Source organism: Aedes aegypti, chromosome 2, assembly GCF_002204515.2.
Source record: "Aedes aegypti strain LVP_AGWG chromosome 2, AaegL5.0 Primary Assembly, whole genome shotgun sequence".
Taxonomy (NCBI): Eukaryota; Metazoa; Arthropoda; class Insecta; order Diptera; family Culicidae; genus Aedes; species Aedes aegypti.
Genome location: NC_035108.1, coordinates 118331179 through 118356615, shown reverse-complemented (window position 1 = coordinate 118356615; position 25437 = coordinate 118331179). Strand labels below are relative to the sequence as shown.

General features: G+C 36.3%; 2 protein-coding genes across 9 annotated transcripts in view; both read right to left on the bottom strand.

The window, feature by feature from the left end:
• Nucleotides 1–25437, bottom strand: part of LOC5564467 (neurocalcin homolog) — a 497420-nt gene that overhangs the window by 266856 nt on the left and 205127 nt on the right. The gene's annotated exons all lie outside the window — the stretch shown is intronic.
• LOC5564460 (neuronal calcium sensor 2) overlaps nucleotides 1–25437 on the bottom strand; it is a 403811-nt gene that overhangs the window by 189800 nt on the left and 188574 nt on the right. For 2 of the 8 annotated variants that reach the window (XM_021842108.1, XM_021842109.1), the window contains exon 3: nucleotides 24739–24793. The exons of the other annotated variants lie outside the window; for them this stretch is intronic. In XM_021842108.1, the coding sequence (XP_021697800.1) occupies nucleotides 24739–24750 (12 nt within the window). In that variant the 5' untranslated portion in view covers nucleotides 24751–24793. The remainder of the gene's footprint in view (nucleotides 1–24738; nucleotides 24794–25437) is intronic. 8 annotated transcript variants of the gene reach the window in all.

The following is a 25437-nucleotide window of genomic DNA, read 5'->3' as shown; positions in this document are numbered from 1 at the left end:
GCTGGTTTGTTTGGGGATTTCACTGGAGCTCTCTTGGTAGAATGGAATAATTAAATTTCCATAAAATATAGAGTAGAATTCTTGCGAAGCACGCGCTGCAGTTGATCTCGGAAGAAGAGCGATCTATGCTTATGCACTTGTTAGTGTTGCTGTTCTACTGTCACATATAATGCCAGCTTCCACCAACATCGAGAGAGGAAGCAAATATGAACAAATCTTCCTAGCCTAGACGGTAAACTAGCGGCACGACTTCAGACCACCGGTCAAAGTGGGACAAAGCTGAAAATAGACGGTCAAAACTGGCAAGGCTAGTCAAATATGTCAAACTATATTTTTATCTAGCAATTTATTGGAACCTTTCTCATCGTGACAACATATCTGCTAGAGTTTTTGGTTTATGTGGGAATATTATTAGTTGAATTTTTGAAGCATTAGAAGAAATATTCCATTTCTTCAAGTGTGAAGGAAAATATCCAAACTTTTTTGCTACCTACTACAGATGACAAGCAAGCATCGTGTTTTGGCGAAGAGGCCAGTGTTATCCACAAACAAAGATTTTTAACATCCCTGAGATAACTCAGGACAGTCGGATGTAAAAATATTGGTCCCAAAATGCTGCGTTGAGGAACATAAATTCTTACAGGTAGTCTTTCTGACTTGGAGTTCTGATAATTAGCCTAAAGTGTACGATTTGACAGATAACTTTGGATTACTCTAATAATGTATATGGAAAAATGCAAGATTTTCTTTTAATTTTACGATGAAACTTTTATAGCAAACACTGTCGAAGGTTTCTTTTTCAAGTCTAGAAGAGCAAGACTGATTAAATAGCCTCCACAAATCTGGAAATAACGAAATTCGTTACATGTAAAAGTTGATGAATGTTCGAATGTCTACTTCGGAATCTGATCTGTTCATTGGCATAAATTGAATTTTAATAATGTGGACCATCATTCTGTTCAAAAAGACATTTTTAAACAGTTTACTGATGGAGAGAATCATGCAGTAATTATTTTTAGTTGATTCTTGGCACCATACTGCAAAAAAAGTGTTTCGACAAAATCTATGAGCTTAAATGCCTCTAAAAAGTTTTGACCACCTATTTTTTGTTTCGTCCCACTGTGCCTTCGCCGCCAACGATCGGAGCTCTATCCAGACGTGAGTTACATTGCAATGGCGATGAATGAACTCTGCTTCTCCAGAGTCACAACCGGGTCCGTAATTTTCCCGTTCACATTAGCAAGCTTGTGAAAATTGGAAAAGTTACGATTCTCCCGAGGCAAAAAATTCTAAGACTCAACCGAAGCACGCGTGAAGTAGTTTTCTTAGATAACGAGAAATTGCACATCGTGATTGCAGAAGTCGATGCGACCTCATAAAATTGCACTTTTTATGGAATCGAGTCAGACACCGAGTTTGTCGTTTGCAAGTTGGTGCATTTTCGAGTTCGTAAATTGACGAGTTTATTGTGATGGGACTATTTCAAATGATTTTATAGAAACTGTAGAGGGGCCTTATTTAGCCGACTTGTTAGAGTCCGCGGCTACAAAGCAAAGCCATGCTGAAGGTTTCTGGGTTCGATTTCCGGTCGGTCCAGGATCTTTTCTAAATGGAAATTTCCTTGACTTCATTGGGCATAGTTTGTACCTGCCAAACGATATACGAATGCGAAAATGTCTACTTTGGCAAAGATAGCTCCCAGTTAATAACTGTGGTAGTGCGCATAAGAACACAAAGCTGAGAAGCAGGCTTTGTCCCAGTGAGGACGTAATGCCAAGAAAAAAAAACTGTAGAAACTGTTATATCTAATTTTGACCATAGCATTCTAATTCAGAGAACAGCCATTCAGCTTCCGATGGTTAACTTCAATAACAAGCCACGCAAATGGACAATACATTACCAATTTCCGGTCGCCCCAATTAGTGCCACCGAAATGGGGTCAAACGCATTCAAAATTTCTTATCAATTTCCGGAGTTGCTGTACCGGAACGCTTTGCACAGAATCGGAAACTAGAACGAATGGACGATAATCCCTCATAAATTCCAACAGGAAGCGCTGCTATTGATGGACCGAAGCTACTGAAGACTAACTGATGATGGGATCATCGTTGCTCCGTCGTCCGTTGCTCTGAAAACGTACAAACCAAAGCATCAAACGGTTTCAGTATACCAACCAACCGTACATTTGTAAACATGTGAATCCGATGAAAGGAGAAAATAATCCTCTGTTTACACGTCGGATTCAATTCTTCGGTTTCCATTCCACTCAATTCAGATTTGAGCACAAGAACCTGTGTGAGACAAGTTCACATCAACTAAGGCAGGAATTGGTGTGCTTATGAGGTACGAGATCTAGCAAATCAATCGATGTAAAAACGGACGTTTTTAGAATTCATTAAATCTTTCAACTGGACTTCATATTTTAGTTCGAGCATCTATGTGTAAAAAAAACTACAGAGATGGGAAACGTTATTGGAACACTGTAAACATTTTTTGAAATTGTAGAAATTTCTTTAAACGAGTGCTTTAGAACATCAAAATAATTGTAGGTCTAATTTTCAATACTTACCAACTCAAAAAAGTATTAAAAAAGACTTAGTTGACAACCGCTATTCGTGCGCGACACACGTATTTCTCGTCGCAAAGTACTCCCATTCATTTTTTTTCCTTTTCGCGAATCCTGTACCGACAATCTAACATTTGTTGTAATGTGTTTGCGTACAGAAAAAAAAACTCTCGTCGTGGATTTTAGTGTCCTGCCAAAGCGACCCCCTTTGGATCAGGTAGAAGAGTTCCTGAAGAAGTTTATGAAGCTCGACATGGCGGACGTTAAGAGCATTCAGTTACACAATCTTAACAAAAGCGTGTATATTAAAATGATCGATGTCGATCAATGATCGATAATTGTCCCATGTGAATAGGAAATCCAGCAAACATGGGACTGACATGCGTTTATGGGCAGTGAAGGAGTGGCGTACTACATTCCCGTTCATGTGGATGGGTCCGATGAGGATCCTGGATCTTCCACCGCATATGCGGACGATGTCATCACAAATAATTTGCAGCAATACGGAAAGGTAATTTAAATCCAAAAATAAGTTTGGAAGCACCTTTTTTCAGGCGTACCAAATGGTGTCCGTATAGTGCGAATGCGGATTGAAAAAACTCTGCCGTCATGCATTGTGGTAGAAAACCACAGCACCGTCATCAACTTCCCAAACAAACAGTCAGCTCGTGCCGATCCATAGACGCAAGCACAAACACCATCAAGCGATGCCAATGAGCAAACAAACAACGACAAAAAGCGGCAAATGATTCATCATCTGATACATGCCAATTCGTCAACTCGTGACAGATTCTGTTCGAGCAGAGGATTATGTCTAACACTTCTTCTCTAGCAGATACCATGAAAATTGGGCGACTTCCTACAATAAGTAATCCAAGATTTGAACTACTGTTGTGTCTCAAATTCCGAACAGACTCATATTCCGAACACTCCGTTTTTGTATGGGGATTCGGTTGAAATGTTTCACTGAAATATGTCATCAAATTACTAGGAAATGACAGGCAATTGCAATTCATTTTAATCGTCTTTCAATCTATTCTATCTCAGGAGTTGTGATGATTCTCTAGTTCGAGACTAGTAAAACTAGCTTACATAAATTTATTTGCGAAATTATCTATTTGAATACGCTTTAATCGTGCTGTTCGGAATTTGAATCAAGGTGTTCGGAATATGAGACAGAATAAGAACAGTGTTCGGCATTTGAATCAAAATGTTGTTTCATACATGTGCGTAAAAACAATACTAAATAAATTTAAATTAACAATTTTAACATTACACCCAACAGCTAACAGTTAGACATTGCGGACAAATTAAAATTTTCACTGATATCACCTAATTCATGCCTATCAGATACATTTGAAGTCACTGTTGGCCTTAAGTGTTCGGAATATGAGTCAAAACGGTACTTAAGCATTACATCAGACTGGAGATGCTCAAATTGATATCTGAGCTGCTCCAGATGATGTGATGAGTATCAGCATCACTGCCCACAATCAGCAGAAGGCCTTTTCATAGGCAGTGATCGACAACTTGTTTGAAATCATCCATTGGGGATGGTTTATCATATGGAAAATACACCACAAAACGAAAGACGTATTTCCTATTGCGGTCACCAACAGAAATATCAATTGTGACAGCACAATCATCTCTAGTTGTTCACTCAGAAATGAGTGTAGCAACGTCAGCGCTATTTACAAGCACGCATGCCATTTCATGTTTCTGAGTTTGCCATTTCATGTTTCTGAAAGTAGCAAAAACTGGGTCCACAAGGTTACCTAGATAAAAGTTCATATAAGTAAGGTTTTTGAACTAGCGCCACTTGAGCTGTATCATTTATGAGTCTACCAAGATTGATCGTTGCTGATATTTTATGCTGAAGATTGGTCTAACTAAGCTATCCTAACCGTAGCCACTACCCAAACTAGACAGGATTAAGCTTTTCGCAATCTCAGCACGAAAAATACCAGCAGCGAAAAAAACAGATCGGTATCTCTTAAAAGTCGCCAAAGGCGAAAAGCACAAAATACACTGTGTAAAACGCGTATTGCTATAAGGTGAAAATTTAAACTAAATCACAACGTATTAATAATCCCACCTGCACCATTGCTCCGGGTAACACAGGAAGGGCATAATACTGTTGAGGGCGCCCTGGTACTCCACAGGCTCCGTTTGCGGTTAGGTTTTATTTAGACCCCCATAACCATTCATTCTTAGGCACGGTAAGCTTAAAGCCGCATAAAATAGGGGTCACCTGTTAGGTGGACTTTTACCACCGGAACAGGCAATCCGTAGTGTTAATTCTTAGCCAATTGAAACAACCGCTACCGACACTACGCGGCAATCTAGGCTGATCGGGAAAAGGAAGTTAAAATTGATGATTAACTCCTGACGTGCCCCAAACAGCCTTCAGTATCGAAGCGTACCTGCAACCAGAGTGAACCCGGTACAGAGTGGAACGTTCACAACACTAGGTCAAGAAAAAACAAAAATTTGTGCGATGAGTAATGCTGTAATGTAATGTTGTTTGAAAGAAAAAATGAACTTTCATGACACGAAAGAACCATAGCGGTGTAAAGTGCCAATAATTACAAAAAAAAACTTGCATAAGAAGTGAAATATCTCAAATGCATACTGCATAAATGCATACCAAACTGATAATTGGATCATATATAGCAATACCTAAATAATATATGATGAATTTTCATGCAGAATAGTTGTTTAATACCTCAACATTCCTCAATACCTTTCCAATACTTTAATGAAGTATTTGTGATTGTTTTAACAAATTTAAAACAATTTCAATACAATGCTAGTCAGAATGCAAACCAGGAAGGGAAAGGGGAGTAACTGCAAATTGAATCTTGCCCACTGCATACCGAGAAATCCACTCCATCTGCACAAGAAATAGGCCTTCACCTGTATCATTATCCCGTAATTTTTCAAAAAAAATCAGAAAAACTAAATCAAAGATATCTTTAAGGCCTCATGCTTCTTCGTGAACTTCCGGTTCTCCAAGCATTAAAATTTTCAAGAATTTCTGCATTAATTCCTTTGAAGATTCCTCTGGGAAAACCGATAACAATTTCTCTGAGAATTCTTCTAGAGATTTCTCATGGATTCAAGCAGAACATCCTGCAGTCTCTAAGCCTTCCTCCAAGAATTTCTTCATGGATAACGTCAGGAGCTCTTCCTGGGATTATTGACAGAAATTCCACGAAGCATCCAGAGACATTAATGCCTGATGAAAATACTGAAAGAATTAGTAAAGCAATTTTATTGAACTTCTCGTAGGTATTCCTTGTGAAAGTTTTTAACAAAATTGTTATTAGAATTTCTGAAAAACAAATAATATATATTTCATCAAAATGCCATGTAAAAATTCTAAAATGCCATGTACAATTTCTCAAATTTCTCTTTTTCTCTCTCTCTCTCTTACACAGCTCCACCATGTATTTCGTCAGAAGATTCTTACAAAGTTGTTTAAGAGAATCTTCAGATGTGTCCATAAGAAATATTCCTCTCGAAATTCAGTCTGATATATTTTTGAGACCTACCAAGTCTTGTAAAAATGTCCAGGATGATTTCGTTATGCAAGTTTCCTAGAAAGACTAGGCATAAATCCAAAGATTTCTTAATAATTTTGCGAGAAATTCACCGAGAACCGGTCTTTTCAAGTTTGAGCTAAGAGTCTTGCCAACAAAACTGATAATAACCTTACAATACATCCATTCGGGAAATTTACGAATGTAATTTTTTTCTATGTACTTAAAGAACATTTTCCATGTATTTGGTCAAGAATTCCTCTAATAACACCTTTAGAACTCACAACGATCTTCTTGAGGAATCTCTCAAGCATTTCCTTTTGATTTGGCATAAATACATCCACAATATCTCTAAGGCTTCTAGAGAAAATTTTCTCAAAAGTTTCCTTCTGGTAACATTCCAGGAAATTCTACTGGAAATTATTCAGTTTTTTTTTCGATAACATAACGAATTATTGAAGGAATAGCGAATAATGTCTACACAAATTCTGTAGTGATTTTCCAGGTACTACTTTTACTACTCAAGATATTTCTCTAAGGATGTCATCAGAAATTCCTCAAATACCGTTTTGATTCATACTACGGACACTTAAGGCCTCAGTGAAGTATAACCCAGCATGGACCATGCAAAATAAATCATTCTGTATGATTCTTTAGCGTTATCGAGCGTCGGAAGCCCTTAACTTTCGGATGGTGGGTAAAGAATACGCGTCCGCAACTTGAATAATTTTAAATAAATCAAAACGTGTGGCGTTTTCATGATTCTTATTCCGGACGCTCACTCACTTTTGCTTCATATTCCGGACGCTTTGATTCGAATTACGGACAGCTCATGATAATCATCAATGGAACAGTCAAATCATCAATTGAAATCGTTCAATCACTTAAGAGACGTCTAAGGTAGTTGGGCATTATAAATTTGCAATGATATTTATGGAAAAAATCTAATAAAACGAGCCTCGAAAATGAGAACTTTTGGACGGCGAAAATTGAAACATTTCGTGTGAAATGTTTCCCATACAAACGAGAGTGTCCGGAATTTGTAGCTGTCCGTAATATGAATCAAAACGGTATTTCTCTAAGGATTTTTTCAATGAAATTGTTTTCAGCTGACAAAAATCACATTTTTTTAGGCATCTTGATAAATGAAGTATAACTTCTAATTTAATGCCAATAATCTCATTCAATATTGTTACAATTGTTCGAAAATCACCGAATTCCGAACTTATCTTTCTTGGATTTTATAAGTCTGATCCAATAACTCTTCCAGAGTTTGATCGTAACTTTACAAGTTGTTCAATCTAGTCCAACAAGGATATCTCAATAAATTACTCTAACGGTTATGCATCATTCTTGAGGAATTTTATAGACAAGACCGCTGCAATTGTATCCGTGAATGCTATTTTCCAGAGGTTCCCTTTAGAGGTATGTCATGAGTTTTTCTACCAGATAGTTTTTTTTTTTCAAAAGAGTTCTCATCTCAAAATAGGTGATTCTTTCAATGAGACAAGTCACGAAATACGATCTGCTCTGAGTTGATTTGGGTCCCTTTACATTACACGAATCTGGATAATGATGAAGCGGACTCTATCGCCATGGTGGGCGCTATGGAAAACAGTACAAATCATTTTTAAAAGCCTCGATCAAATGTTACCAAAAATAGGATGATGAAAACTTAGAAAACTGGTTATACACAAATTGTGGTTCAATACGTTGAATTTAGGTCGATACTTTATTACCCTTCTAGTCATCGCGTGGTTTGCCACTGTCGAAGCCTGTGTGCTGTTGAGATCGACCTCAGGGTAACAGAAAAATCAGAAATGGAAGGCATAAGAAACGAATTGCAAAACTGGATCTCAACTGTATGAAAATTGTTTTTGAGTTCTTGCAAAAAATGAAGTCGCCGTTTCATCCCCTCTTTCGCCGGTCTCTTTTTTCCCTAGGAATATATTAGGAGAAAGAATAAATTTTCGACCCACAAGAAATCTGTTCCAATTTTCGGATTTTAATACAAAGTGAGTCTAAAACGTATGAATGGTTCGAAAATTAGGCTGGGTCGAAAATTGGTGCTCTTCCTCTATTTTTATGTGATTAAAAGTCATCAATATGTCCGCTCCATGTTTATAAGTAATAAAGCCATAAAAATAGTATGGTATCAGACCTCGGTAAAAACTATCATTGAAGATAAAGAAGTAGACTGAAATGAAATAAAATTTCCAATGAGTTCGGCTCCGTTATGCCAGATGGCGCTTGAGCCTTGAAGTAAACAAATAAGTAAAACAAAATCGAAAAACAATTGTCGTTTTAACGGCATTCCAACGAAAAATCGAACACAATTTGTATTAGAATACAATACCACAATACCGACAGGCTTTCATCAAAAATTTGTTATCCCAAGCCAGCACCGCAACGCTGATATTTGTATCGAAAATAAGTTTTTCAGCGATAATGATGCATTCTTATTAGCTTTGAAGTGAAGAGAAAACAAAACATGAGATAATAAAAATGCTTCGATTTTATGGATAATTCGATTTTAAGGACAATTTTGAAATCAAGATCCACTAAATCGAGGTATACTTGTTACAGTACTTAGTGTTAATTAAGTTTTATTCCATTCCTAGAATTAGAGATGGCAAAAAGTTCCGAATCACTCAAAACAACAAGTGATCCGTAGCTCTTTTTTGGTGAGAGTCGGATCATTTGATCAGCACGGATCGGGTAAAAAGTGAGCCGGAAAAAGAACGAACCAATTTTATTCTCCTCCGTTCGTTTCTTCGCTTTATTATAACGCTTGACACGTGACTTGCTCTGCGCGCCACGGCACACATGCAAACATTTTGCTGCAGCTCCACAATCACAGCATACACAATCAAACAACAAATTTTCTCAGTCCACTTGCATACAGGCAGATGAAAGAAAAAGAAGAATAAGTACCCATTCTTGAGTTTCTGGGGAGAAATGTACAAAGAATGAGAGAGCGAAAGATACGATTTTTTTTATTACGAAAGGTACGAAGCCTACTACGCATGCCGCGCAACAGAGAGTGAACCGCTCTTTTTTTTCGTTCGCTCGGTTCAGTTTGCTCTTTCTGTGTTCAAAAGATCGGGTTAACTCAAATGAGTGATTCGGATCGGATCTGTTCACTAAAATGACTTGTTTTCCCCAACATCTGCAAAAACAAATTACCCTGATAGATGCTCCTGTCCATAGAATTTACCACAAAAGTCTCAATAGACGAGACGTTTCGACAGAAGTCTTCATAGCGATCTCAACAGAAGTATCTTTATAAAAGTATCCACATCTCTAAAAAGGTCCCTTTCTACTTCTACACATAAGTCTCTACAACAATCTTCACAGAAAGCTACACAAAGAATCTACTCCTTTACGTCGAATACCATTAACCCGAATGTAAAGACCTCGAATTTCATTACCCCGAATCACATTAGCCTAAGGTAATGTCAAGCAGGGTCCTTGAGCATTCGTAGTAATTGGGACTGCGTGGCCGTGCGATTGGCGGTGTTTAGGTGCCATGAAGCGTGGGTTCGATTCCCACTCCAGTCCATCCGTCCAATCTTTCCGTCAGACGAAACATTTTTCACTGGGCTAGCTGGTATTTCGTGTTATCAGTTGCCTTATATTAATGATCATTTATTATGTGCAGCTTTTGCCTGAAGACGGTGTAAATTGCATTTTAAAATATATTAGGGGTGAAGGAATTCGCGGTAATGGTTTATTCGGAGTCATGGCGTTCAGGGTAATGGGCCAGTTTCCTCCACAGAAGTCAAATTATAAGTTTCCGCAAAAATCTCAAAAGATTGTTTTTAAAGAAGTCTCGACTGAAATCTATGAATAACTCCATAGAGAAAAAAAATCTAAGTTATACAAATACATATTATATTGATAGTTACTCCAGCACACAGAATTTTTCATAAATGCCTTCACAGAAGTGTTCACAAAAGTTTCCACAAGATTTTGCAAAAATCTTCATAGAGATACTACACTTTTTTATTAAATTTTGGTGAAGGAATACTAGAGCTTGTGTTAAACTACTAATTGAACCTTAACACTTCACTTTTTGCAAAAAAATAAAATACTAAAATAACTAGTAAGGCTCGACACTGAAGAAGTCTGTAAGTTGCAGACGAAATAGGCCTATCTGTCAAGATAAGCAACACTTATTAGAGTTTAAAGGTATTTGCACGCCTTACTAGTGATTTTCGTATTTTATTTTTTTGCAAAAAGTGAAGTGTTAAAGTTCGATTAGTAGTTCATAGAGATATCCAAAAAGGTCTGCTCAGAAGTCTTCAGAAGTATCTTCACAGGAGTACTTGTAGAAGTCTCCACATAAATCTCTATATGATTATCCACAGAAGTTTCTACAATGTATTTCACAGAAATCTCCACAGAAGTCATAATAGTGGTCGCCATAAGAATCTCCGAAAAAAGCTTCAGCAAAATCCCAAGGAGCCTTTGGAGAAGAAAAATCAAAATACATAATGAAATTGCAAATGCAAATTGTACAAAGAACATCATAGGAATTCATCCCAGATAGCCATAGCGATAAACGCGCAGCTATTCAGCAAGACCAAGTTGAGGGCCGTGGGTTCAAATCCCACAGGTCGAGTATCTTTTTGGGTTGAAAATATTCCTTCCAAGGGCATTTGGTATCTTCGTACCTACCACATAATATATACATGCAAAAAATGATCAATTGGCTAAGAAAGCTCCCAGTTAAGAACTGTGGAAGTGCTCATAAGAACACTAAACACAAAAGGAGGTTTTGGTCCCAGTGGGAACTTAACAACAGAAAGAATAAGAAGGAATTCATGAGCATTTAATCAAATAGGAGGCTTTCATAACCTAAAAGGATCAACGTGCAGATAATAAAGAGTCAGAACGACCATGCCAAAGTCGGCTGAGTTCGAATTTCAGTTTGTTAGATGACCTATTTTCAGTTCTCAGTTATCAAACTTCCCTAGGTACGATTACTACACGTAAGAAAGAAAATTCTTAAAATGTGTTCCCGGTGCATTACAACCTCGCAAATCCCATCACGAAAACAAATCATAATCTTATGCGCGTCACTGTAAACACTCGACTCCGCCGCAGAAAATATTTTCCCAGGTGGCATCCAACTGGAAGAAAGAAGTCCGATCGTAATTTACTCCCACGAAAACATAGGGAGGAAAACCTCTCTCATAATGCCGACCACAACGGCAAGCATCACATGCTTCTGGTGGAAATCGATAATTTCCCAGTCCAGCGCAGCAACACACAATGCCTTCGGTGGAGTTTTCCTGCTCTTCTTCATCTGATTTTTTATCTTTCTATCATTTCTCTAGCAAACTACTCTACGCTGCAGACACGGTAAAAAATAAACACATCGATCGGATTAGCTGACCACATATGTTTATTCTAGCTTTCCAGAGCAAAGATGAGACTGTGGTGTGCCGAGGCCGGAGAGTGAGAGGTCGCCGCCGCACAATGGGACCATTTAACAAAAAGAAATGGTCATAACCGCTAAGGGATCTCAGATGACATTTTTTAGAGTTTGTTCAGAATGTTCTTCTATATCTTTGTGCCAAATTGAGGTAAAACCACAAGGTAAAAAATGTTTTTTGAAAACATGCTTTTTGAAGAGGTAAGTGTTTTCAATAAATTTTAAGAAACTTTGCTTATTATTATTATTATTTTTATTAACGAGATTTTCAGCCCTTTGCTTGTTCATCTCGATTGAAACTTAAAATACTACTATGTTTTACAATGTTATAAAATACTACTATGTTTTACAATGTTTTCGAAGAAGAATGGTAGTAATTTGCTAACTTAACCTAAAAATCAGTTTTTAGGACTATTTAATGCTTAAATCGCAAAACATCTACAAAGTAGTTATTTTTTATTTATTTTTTTTTTGAAAAACGTTCACTGTATACTTCAATTTGGTCCAACTAAGTATTGTAGCATTGAAATGACTTGAAAAAAACTCAAACGCTATTGCGACTTTTGAGCAATATTTCCAAAGGCACTTTCCGGCATCCACATTTTCATTATATTGATGCCTTATTATGTCCACTATTATACCGCGATGAGTAAATCTCAAAATGTTTTGGTACAATGATGTAGAATGTATAACATTCTGAGCTATTCTCTCAAGACATCGACGCACTATAACGCCATCTGAGAGCCCTTAGAGGTTTTGACCGTCTTTTTTTCTGAAACAATCCCACTGTGCGCCGCTGTTGTTTACAAACCAATAATTTTCACTGATAATGAAAAGGAAAATCCGAATCGGAAAAATAAACTCATACTCACATTAACGCCCCCACCGACGGTTAATTGCGGTTTGCGCTTTGGGGCCCGGCTAAATTTGTATGATTGAAAACGGTGCTGGCCGGACTGACTGTGTTTTCTTATTATGCACTGCTATTTTCGAAACGCTTTGATATGCGACGACCGATGATCGTTATGAACCCACGGTTAGAGCACGCGTTGGAACCGCGCCGTCCGATGAACAATCTCAAAGGAAAAAAAAAAGATCACACACAATCCATTCACCGGCCGGTTTGGAACTGATATTCAGTAATTGACAGGAATATTAAAACGTACCAACGACGGCGACGACGGAATTCGATGACTGAGCCCCGCGAATGGTACGTTACACTCTTGTGCGAAAGTTTGAGGCCACCCTTTTAAAAACATACAAAACTGTTTTGTCCATATCTAATTTAAACTCTGTATAACTCATTCGTAAAACAATGGATTATTCTTACTTCGTAAGTATTAGACCAATTGTTTGTAACTTTGTTACCAAATATATTGACACATATAGAGGTGTTCAGTAAAAAAAACTATTCACGTGATCAGGTGGGATTCGAGTTCACGACTCTTGTATGCTAGACGAGTGCTTTACCAACAAAGCTACCGATCCACTTTCTGGGAATTTCCAGAATCTTCATCTTTTTTTCAGAGAATTTCCAGAACTTTCATCAAAAACTGTTTCAGGTATTACCCACAGTTTTCTTCAGATATCACTTCGAAGATTTCTTCACAAAATTATTTAATTATACTTTTACAAACTTCCTAAGACATGAATTTCGTTCAAGAATTCAACCAAGATTTTTTCTAAGGGTGAGCCCAGAAATTTGTTTATTTATTGTTTTAGATTTCACCACGAATTTCAGAGACGTTTCCACTGATTTCTTAGGATTTCCTCTATTATTGTTTTTAAGAAATTTCTCTTAGATACCTCCATAAATTCACTGAGAAATTTCCAAAAGAAAGTTCTTACCGAATTGTCTGTCTGAAGGAGGAATTAATGGAATAATTACTGCAAGATTTGCTTCTTCTTCTTCTTGGCGTTAACTTCCCAACTGGGACAGAGCCTGCTGCTCAGCTTAGTGTTCTTATGAGCACTTCCACAGTTATTAACTGAGAGCTTTCTTTGCCAAAGTTGCCATTTTCGCATTCGTATATCGTGTGGCAGGTACGATGATACTCTATGCACAGGGAAGTCAAGGAAATTTCCATTACGAAAAGATCCTGGACCGACCGGGAATCGAACCCAGACACCTTCAGCATGACTTTGCTTGGTAGCCGTGGACTCTAACCACTCGGCTAAGGAAGGCCCCAAAACAAGATTTGCGTGGAACCTTAAATTTAATTTGTTTGAATCCATGGTATTTTGATTGGTATGGTTGGAATGGTTGACAGAATTGCAGGAGTGGTTCCAAAATGCAATGCTGGAGAAATTGCTAGAGAATTTTCTGGCGTATCTTAATAAGAAATCTCTAGTCCAATTTATTCAGTATTCAATATATTGCTGGAAGAGTTTTCAAAAAATTAGCTGAAATAATCTTTGAAAGATTTTTTTGTCTATTATGCCAAACGCCCTTATTCGAAACGTCATTATGCGGAATACGAATTGTCTTGCATTCTCGTTCTTCTTCTTTCTGGCGATACGTCCCAACTGAGACAAAGCCTGCTTCTCAGCTTAGTGTTCTTATGAGCACTTCCACAGTTATTAACTGAGAGCTTTCTATGCCAATTGACGATTTGCATTCACGTATTGATTCGAATTACCTGGATGCTTAATTTGCTACAGAATCCAAACTTCAAGCATGTATTAAGCAATACTTAACATTGAAGTTCATAATACTCTCACTGCTCAAACAAATTGTTTATGATGATTTAGAAAGTATTGTATTCTGCTGTATAAGAGGAACAAACAAATTTTGTTCTGAGACTGCAATCATTCTATTTAATTAAAATTGAATCTTGCAATGTAAACAAAATTATATCTCGAATGAAAGTTAAAATCCTGTTTTGCATGTTTGTTGGATTTAATTTAATTAAAAGTTTGATAATCATACTTTAAACTTCATGTTAACATAAAAGCAGGGTTTTATTCAGCTTTGTGGCCCTGTAGCTTGAAATTGTGACGTGTTGAAACATTTCTAAAACTAAAAAAATGGTCAAATATTTACGAAGTGATATTAACTCACTGCCTTTCGAGTGAATAATGAGGAGTTTCAATTAGACGTGCAATCACAGATATATGAACAAAACAAATTTGCACGTTTTTTTGGGAGCAACCCCAAACTTTCGCACCGCAGTGTACGTTCATTACGAGCTAGATTGACCTCCATCTTCGGAACGAAATGTGCGCTATCGCATACCGCTGCTAGTGTCGTCGTCCTTGTCGTTTAGTAGGTATACTTGCAGTACCGCCACACAGAGCGCGTAGGTGATTGGAAAGTTAAACGATACGGCTGCGTTTCACCTAGACCTTTAATTGGAAGCGACATCAACTGCGTCATCCAACCACTAGCGTATTGCTATAAGTATGCTCGGTAGTGCGGACCTCCTAAAACAACGAACGGCGACTTACTGCAATAAGTAAATTAATTTCGGTCACACTCTACTGTGCTGCGAATACGAGGTTTGTGAAGTGCGTCCGATGAAGGTGTAGGTGAAATCCATAAACTCGTTACAGACTTACCGGTAAGTATCAACAAATCTGATTGAATTAAAAACTTGCTCCATTCAATATCTTGGTAATACGGAATATAAATACAGGCCTTATACTATATACTTTGTCATCATTAATAAGGGTATTAACCCAAGCACTCCAGAGGAGTCTCCACATACACATATCCCCACTGGAATCAAAGACGGAGGTTTCCACTGGGCTTCCCACAGAAATCTTCAAAGAAGCCTCCTCGAGGCACTCCAAAGAAATTCCCACATAGGTCTCTGCTGAAGTTTCTACAGATATACATATACCGATACAAACAGCTCCACATTCTTTCCATATAAACCTCCACAATTTTTTTCAAAGAGGTCGTAATACACAATCAGAAGTCTTTTAAGGAGCTTCTATAGACGTCACCACAGAAATTCATACAAAAATCTCCACAGAGATCATCACGGACGATTCCATAAAGAAGCGTATTTTAAATGAATTAACATGGGTCATCAAGTGGCTCACTAACATAATGTTGGTTAAAGTGCTCGTCTAGCATACAAACTTAGACATTTTTACTGAACCTTCAACTTTCGGTAAAAAATAGTTTGTCTGAAATTGAACAAACCCATCAAATTAGCAGTAGTCAAAAGGCGTTGACATTCAAAGTTTACTATGCGAATATCAACACATTTTTCTTAAAAATATCGATATAATTAAGTCTCAAAGTTGTACCGAACAGCTGAACAGCTGAACAGTTTGATAAAATAATGCAGTAATCTGTAAAATATTTTAAGTAATAATAAGAGTTGTTGATTCAAGTCCCACCTGAGCACGTGGATTTTTTTTTCGAAATTTTACTCATTATGTAATGGTCAGAGATTCTACAAGCTTCAAAAGAACGAAAGCACGAACATAAGATTACATATAACCATACTGATGCCTTCAACGGAATTTTCACATGATCAGATGTGAATAGTGCTTCCTTCTTATTCACGGCATGGTATTAGCATAGTCGAGTAGTGAATGCAAAGCGCAAACCTATTTAGCAAAAAAAAATCTGGGTGGAATTCGTAATCCAAACGACATGTTATTGAAGCCTTGTGTAGACCGCCGAAGGTGCTATATTCCATCTCGAAACTAGTGGTATGGAAAACAAAACAGTCTTCACGTAATCCACGCCCGGCCATTACGATGAAAACGAAAGCACTGTTTGACATCGCCAGAAGCCTATTTCCGTGGTGACCTCCCACCCATATGAATTCCACATTCCTCCCTTTTTTATTCAAAAAGCTATCATTTTAATCTGCTCACTTATTCATGAGCTTTCGTCCCACCGACCACAATGTGCACCTTGTCATTACCACCTGTATCAGCGATGTTATCCCAGAAGGATTTTTTTCCGACCGGCGCACATAATCTCGATTCAACATAGGGGGAGAGATGAGGTGAAATGATGGCAATCGAAATGTCGAATTATTTGCAGAGTTGCTCAATATCAGTCATATCAGCTGATAGTTGATGTTCTAAAACTATCAATATGATTTGCGAGCTATCAATATCACTTTGATTTGACAGCCGACAGCAGTGATGCTACACTGCACTCAAGATCATAAACACTGCAGAATGAGTGAGCACGTAGTAATTACCTGAGGATGTCATGAAGGCTTCATTCCTAGAATAATCATTGGACAAATTAATAAAAAAAAATATTTTGAATTATATTTCACAAGGTTTTATGCGGAGATTCATTAAAAACCACGGAATAATCTAAGCAAATTCTGTATTTATTGTTGTAAAAACTCTAAATAAATTTTTGAAGAATCCATGACAATTTTGCTTAAACAATTATTAAAGAAACCATTAGGAGAAACAGCAGGAGCAATCCCTGGATAACATTCTAAAAATAAAAGCTTGGAAAAGTTGGAAATAAAGTTTCTCTAAGTATGCTTTGGATAATCTCTGTAGTAATTGTTCAAGAAATTGATTGAACAAATCCAGTTGGAGTTTTTCTTATAGATTTACTAGGGAAGCATTTCTGAAACAATTCTTGAGAGATGATCTGGGTCAATTTTGGAGAAATCCTTTGAACTCTTGACTCGTTGAGACAAAATTTTACAAATCTATACCGTTAAGTCACCAGTCACCGTACGGCCTCCATTCACCGTGCACATATACAAATTCCTACAGAACATTCATACAATTTTAAAAATTTATTCTTTTGTCAGCAAAATAAGATAAAACTGATGTAATGAAGTAGTTCTTGGCACAAATCATTTTGAAAAACCTAGTTTATGTTGTCAAAATAATGTGAATTCTGTTTATTAATGGAATTTTTTAACACTCTTAGTAGAAATGCCAAAAATTCACATTTTTCATTTTAACGCTAGAGTATCAAATTTCGTAATTTCAACAAGCTTTCGCTGTAGATTCATCAAGTAAGATGTATTTCATCGTGTGAACCATGAAATTTTATGCAAATTATATTTTTTTATTGTGTTTCAGTCGGAACACAAATGCACGGTGAATGGACCCCTTTCAATATTTATGTTTCCTATTACCGTGCATTAGTATAAAAGGCTTGAAATTATTAAGTATGATTGGATTTATTGTTATGTCGTGGTATAACTACTTAATATTTAGTTCTTAAAAATATATGAAATGGTTTGGATAACACAGTCAAACCTCCTATAGTGACTTTAATAAAAAAAATAATGATTTTACTTTTTTTTCAACTTTTTTTGGCTTTCATTGTAAAATGAGATTTGAATACCCTTAAAAATGAGTGCGTACACTACTACCAACTTAGTTGCTTCCCCAACAACGTTTCTTCGAGATACGAAATTAAATCATGACGAAAACTATACGCACGGTAAATGGTGCACCAGCGTGCACGGTAAATGGTGACATAGAACGGTATGAGGCGACCTTAACATCACATTTGAAAACATAGTTTTTGAGTAGTTTTTTGTAATGCATCGCTAATTTAGGATTTTTCCCTGAATTCTGGTATAATTTCACGATTCGTAGTGGTATTCTAGTTTGCTTTGAATGATTTGGAAAAATTGTATAATTTTTTGAAGTGCAGATTTGTCTTAAATGCACGGTGAATGGTAGCTTGACGGTACATCAAAAGTACCTAATTATTCTATGAAAATTTTCTTTTGAAATTTCTTTAGAAATTCTAGACTAAATGTTTGTGGATTTTTGTATGCAACAATAATTGAGCAATTTTTCGAAAGATGTCCTAGAGTGTCAACTTCAGAAATCGGTGATGGAATATCTCTAGGAAGTCCCTGGAGGAAATCCTGGAAAATTTCAAAGATCAATACCTGTGAAATTACTGAAAGTATTGAAGCTTTCGACTGCGAAAAGATTGCTTTAAACAAATTACAGATAAATCGTTTAATGAACTGCTTAACAAATCGCTGAACGAATTTCTAGGCGTACCTGGGCATGTTTCTGAAGTAATACCTAGAATAATTCCTGAAGGGATAATTCGACTTCTTTCGAAAGCACTGGAATCATTTCTGGAGCCTTTTTGCAGAAAAACATAAAATTAATAAGCATAATATTGACCCTTTCCAGACACATGTTAAGATTGGCTTTGACCAAATAAGAAATTAAATATTATTGTGATATCTTTCCAACCATAAAAACCCATCGGATTGTTAGACGGAGTTGATTTTCTCATAAGCGGTATGGTGCGAGATCAATTGAATTTATTTAAAAAAAACTGTATAATTCAGTTTTATTTCTTTTAACTACTTCCAATAAAACAAATATAATCTATTTTGTGATTAAAACTCATTAATCACTTGAAAATATAATCATACTAGACTATTTGAAGCGAAATAAAAATAAAATAAAAAATTCATTTTGGACTTAAAAAATTCGATGTACGAAAAACTTTTTTCTCTAAAATATGCCCAATTTGCAATGTATGGACGACTTTTAGTAAATTTAATTACGAAACTTTTTGCTTTAGGATGATCAAAATCTGAAGTGGCCGTTTTTTTAAATCGACTTTAAAGTTTTGAATCATTTTTTTTTTCAGTGTAGAAAATGTTTTTAAATTTTTCAATTTTGTTTTCTAAAACGTCAGGAAATTTCACGACAGTCCCCCACATACAACACTTTTTTGTAGGTCTTACCGTTTTCGAGTTATACGGGTTTATAAAAAAAGTAAAAAAAAAACTTTGGGACTTAAAAAATTCGATGTTAGAAAAACTTTTTTCCCTAAAATATGCCCAATTTGCAACGTATGGACGACTTTTAGTAAATTTATTTACGAAGCTTTTTGCTTAAGGATGATCAAAATCTGAAATGGCCGATTTTTTTAAATCGACTTTAAAGTTTTGAATCATTTTTTTTCAGTGTAGAAAATGTGTTTTTATTTTTTCAATATTTTTTTCTAAAACGTCAGGAAATTTCACGACAGTCCCCCATACAACACTTTTTTGTAGGTCTTACCGTTTTCGAGTTATACGGGTTTATAAAAAAAGTTAAAAAAAAAACTTTGACCCTTTCCAAATGTTAGTCTAGATCGATTTTGAAAAAAACAAAGTATGTAAAGTATCTTAGTTTCACATAGTCTTCACACCTAGAAAGTTTCATTGAATTCTGAAGGGGTGCTGCCAACCCCTTTGTCGAGTTGGTGTGAAATCCGTCATTTGTAAACATTCGTATTATGGACATCGGGAGGGTCCATAATAAGCATTCGGACAACAGTTTTCAAATGCATATTTCGCTGGAAAAATAAAATGATTTTGTATGTTTCATGGACATACTATGAAGTAAAGACATTGAACTTGTTGTTAGACTTCACAAAACGTATATGCGTCTGATATATCATTCCGGAAAAGCGTCGATAATTAATTTCAACTAAGGGGTGCATTACTAGCATTGAAACCCAATTCCGTTGATGAAACCAATAAATTATCCAGAGATTTCATTTGTAATTTTCCAAGGATTTTCTTGTGCAAAAACTTGTCCAGATATTGTTTTGTGGATTCCGCTTATCATAGCTACAGGGGCCCAGATAGCCGTAGCGGTAAACGCGCAGCTATTCAGCATGACCATGCTGAGGGTCGTGGGTTCGAATCCCGCTGGTCGAGGATCTTTTCGTAAAGGAAATTTTCTCGATTCCCAGGGCATAGAGTATCTTCGTACCTGCCACACGATATACACATGCAAAAATGGTCAATCGGCAAAGAAAGCTCTCAGTTAATAACTGTGAAAGTGCTAATAAGAACACTAATCTGAGAAGCAGGCTTTGTCCCAGTTGGGACGTAATGCCAGAAAGAAGAAGAAGCTACAAACATAACTTCAGAGATGTTTTCAATTCGTGCAAGAATATTTGTTATATATCATCCTGGCAATTCCGTTGTAATCTCTGCAAGCCCAAACCAATTGTACCGTAACCAATTGATACAGCAGCACGATTGCTGGAAATTCATACAGTTAAAGTCCAAATATCAACAGGAAGACCAATATAATATAACGCTCTAGATAAAATTTACAATATTAAATTTCTCCTGTGCAAAGTATCACGCATTTACTTTAACCTCTATCGTTTTATTAGAAGGAGGTGAAAGTCTTTGCATACGTTTTTTCCGGAATCTATTTGATTTATCCACAAAAATTTCATTTTTTCGGTACGATGTCTAAAACATCAAAAATGGGGGTGAGATTGGGTCAAGCAAAAACGATAGTAAATGAAATTGCAAGTCCACTTATTTTTACATTTTACGGTGCCGGGTGTTCTCATTTTTCATTAAGATGTGTTTATTCTTACTATATACAGCATCTCTGAAACATCAAACAAGTCTACTTGAGTATTCCTTGCATTGAATAACAATGCAACGCATTTTAATAACTTCTCAAACCAGCAACATCGTAAAATTTTATCAAATGGATTTTTTTTTTTTGAAATTTAATTATTTATCAGTGTTTTCATATTATAGAAACATCTCACGGAAGTACAAATAAGTTGGATCGCTGGAATACTGGGATTATAACTGGGATACTGGGATTACTGGGATCTGCCTGAAATGTATTGATCTTGGAATGTCGCACCGAAATTAAACTATTTGCGAAGGTTTAAAATGATCACTGTTTCAGTACACCTTTGAGGAAACTGAAAAGGCTTTATGGCAATGGGGATGAGACTTTGAAGACAATTTGAGGGAAAAACAAGAAAATTTGTGTAAACTTGACGATAAATGTTGGGTTCACATATCTTTTCTCATAGCTCTTCAATTTTTTGGTATAATCGTTCTTTTAAGTGGGTTTATCATACTTTTGATACATCTTAGATATCTTTTCGTCTTGTTTGCATCGTATTTCATCAATATTTTTCAGTTGTGAATGGTTTTACAATTATATTCTAATAAACAAGTTATTTCAATTACAGTGACCCAATGTCACCCCTTCTATGGGGTGATATTGGATCATTTTTCATTTACTTGTGGTGCCGCTGTGAATCAATATTTTTCTTCAATTTTTTTTTTAACACTTGTTAATGAACCATAAAAGTACATACACACCAAATTTGAAGTTTATTGGAGTTTAATTGCGATAGTTATTCAATAAACAAATCGTACATATCCTTTTTTGATCCATTCTCACCCCCAACGACGGTATCTTCGCATTTGCCACACAATTCCATACAAAAACTAGTCAATTGGTACAGAAAGATCTCGGGTCGGAATTGCTCATAACAAAATAAACAGAGAAGTAGGATCAATCCGAAAGGAAACGTTATGTGAGGAAGAGGAAGAACATATGGGCATGTGACGCCTAGGATCAATTTGAATGAAGGTAGTGCCTGAGGTCGAGCATGTTGCATTGAAGCACTCTGTAGCGTCAACGCAAATGGTTAGGATGATGTATTATCCGACCAGGTATTTCGTTTGTTCAGATTCTAAGCCCTAGGAATGCTGATGATGCTATTGAAAAGAGAACGAAAAGAGAAAACTGCCCAAGGGATTACTGCCATATCTTTGTGATTTTTCTGTCCATTATGGGGAGCTTCTAGGTTACACATCATAATATTATGTAAATGATATGAGCAGATTCGCAAAATGATACCGATCAACAGAGTAATCACAAACGAACTCAACAACTCAAAACGTATCACCGTTTTATCATCATCGTCTGTGTAACATTCATTCCACAGCTCATGGTTTCGCATCACCGAACGACTAACGCACCATCCGAAAGGACGCGACACCGAAATTCCATTTCGCAATTTCAACGACGGACATGTTCTCAAACAGGCTGACAAACTGCAGCAACTGCCAACCCGGGTAAAAAAGTAGCATTAAGTAAATGGAATAAACCATTACAATAGAACATATTGTAGTTAAATTTCGAAGAAACAATATTGTTGTTTTTGGATACAATTCAAAACCAATAAAATATAATATAACAGAACACTGTATTGTTTTCATGATTTCACATCAATTTTAGCTAAATTCCTTTTTGTGCAAAACAACTGTTGTTGTTTTTTTTTTCGTGTCGCTAATTTGACAATACAAGCTCAGAAAGCAAGATATATTGGGTGCAAAATGTTAAGCAGGTAAAAAAAAGTTTGCTGAATATACTAATAATATGTATGTGACTTTAACTACGATTTAAAAAAACGAATGCAATAATGTTTTAGATCTCTATTTTTTTAGGAATCCAAATTCATTTGCTGCTGTCTGCACGAATTTCCGATAAGTTTTGAGAGTTGTTTGAGTTGTGTATTGAAGAACAATACACAAATTGTCATTCATAACAACACGCCCGTGTGTAACTATTTGAAAATCATGAAAAATCTTTGTTTTTGTAGCAATCTGCTCAATTTTGTTATCTCTATAAGACCATATATCGTATTGTGAGAAAATATCATTATTTGTATTGTTACGACACTTAACAACCCATGCGTTACAGAGTAAAAATCTCATTTACCATACAGAATAGTAGTGGAACATTACGCTACACTGTTTTTGTATAATATTTTCCATCCGGGTAGTCACTCGGTCGAGCTTTATCAGATAATTCATGATCTCATTAGGCTCAACGGAAGGGTTTTCCATCGGCTCCCTTCATAGCGATGGTGGAGCGTTGTGTTGGTTGGCGACCATGTTTGCAAACGTAGCAAGAGCAGGCCCTAAAATAGGGCTGACTAACGGGTTTTCGTTTTTAATGGTACCGTGCTGACTTCATGTTTGGACAGAGAAAGCTTTTGTAAGCCTTCAATCATTGCGAAAGGAAATGAAATTAAGAATAATTTAAAGTTACTTTAAAGATACACGATGTCTCAAAATTTCATGAAATTGAGAGCGAATAACCCTTACCGTAAATAATTGCATTCGTAATTTTTAATTTCGTTATTCAAGAAATTCGTAAATTCAAGACAGAATGGTCGGTATTAGATAACATAAGGCATTATTTTCTTTTGTACCAAGCACAGAAATATCACAATTTGGTTAATTTCGAATCGCAGAATCCATTGCCTATGAAATAGAGCATGGGATGTTAGAATTTTGTTTTGTTTAAACTGTAGAGAATTGTTGAAAATGTGTAATAGACAAATTACATATATACATACAAGTTGCATATATCTTGAAAAACTCAATTAACTGAATATTAAATCGTGAAATCAGGCATTGCAGAGCTCGCTCTCATTTGATTTTGAAGCACGATCGAAGCAATCGAAAAAAAGCATCACATCTGTTTCGGTCTATGATCGGCAATGTTTCGCAAGTTGTAACAAGCATGATAAATAAAGACAACAAACGAGAGCCCCAAAGAGAGAGCAATGATAAAACCCATTTCTCTCGCATATTTACCATTGGAGGTTGGCATTTTATTTCACTGACACGATAAACAATCCTTGAACATACTATAACAATTACTTTTCCCCATATTTGGAGCTTGTTTTGATGATTTTTTTCATGTCCCGATCTGATCAGAGCTGTAGCAGATAATAAACAGACTCTCATGATGTGCTGCGGATCATGATTGTTACAGAGAGTGATAAGTGAGAGATACTCTCAATTTTCTCAGCATTCAATCCCTGCGTGTAATTTACATTGAATCAGGTCTCGTAGGAAAGCTGAAGTTTTTTCATGCATGTTCGGTAGATAAAATAATCAATAAATGCTATAAGTCGTAGAATGAAATTGATAGAAGATCACTAAATTTTGTATCTTATAAAACTTTGGTTCCAGCTTGTGATGCGCTGTGACATTTTTTCTGTCGTCAATCACGCAACATATCACATCGCGGTCTTTTTGGATTAATTCATGCATAATATAAAGCCATAAAATACATTGCTAAATGACATGATTTCCTCTGTGACTTCCTAAATGATTCGTTTTATTCCAGCTCAAAGTATATACTGACTCATAAATTGCACCAGAACGGTACTACGCACCGTTTTTAGAGTCTGTTTCTGGAAACTGGTATGGAACGCAACGAATATCTGGCTAGCTGGATAACGATAATAAACGAGTGGCTGAAATGTAATTATAAACATTGCAAATAATTGAATTTCTTTGGAGCGTTAATTTTAAGAGGAAAACGATGTTGGAAATATTTGGATGTATGGTCATTTAATTATATGAAAATGTAGATATAAATGTTTCATTTGAAAATTTAACTGTTGTTGATGTTACCTGTAGGAGCATGCAAGCAAATTGGAAGCAATAGGTGGAAAGGAACGTATCGTACCTGTAAAGAGATAAAAACAAAAAAAATGATTAAAATCAAATATCATAAATCACATAATATGATTCGAAGTCTATCGTATATTTTTGTCCTGACCAGAACCTCACATACATCAAAGAAAATTATCCCTCAATTGGAAAAGCAATCATGAAATTGCATTACACACAAGTTTGCAAACACATTTACACAACGTCACGATAATTCAGGGCTTCCCAACCGGTTATTCGCGGACCCCTAGCGGGGCGTGATGGCTATTCAGGCAGCCCCTATGAAAAAAAAAACAATTCCAATTTTCCAAAAGTCGAAAGATATAAAATCGAAAGGACAAAAGGTCGAAAGAACGAAAGGTCGAAAGGATAAAAGGTTGAAGATCAAAAACCAAGGGACAAAAGGTAAAAAAAAATTTTCAAAAAAGGAAAAAAATCCCTGTGAACAAATCATTTTCAACCTTATGCGAAATGACCTTTTGTCCTTTCAACCTTATGTCATTTCGACCTTTTGTCCTAGACAACGGACTAGCATGCAACGACCAGTGGCACAGTCAAAATACATTTCTGATGAAAAGTTTTCCGGACTGAAGCGGGAATCGAACCCACACCCCTTGACTCGATGCGGCTCATTGCTTGGGGACACTAACCGCACGGCCA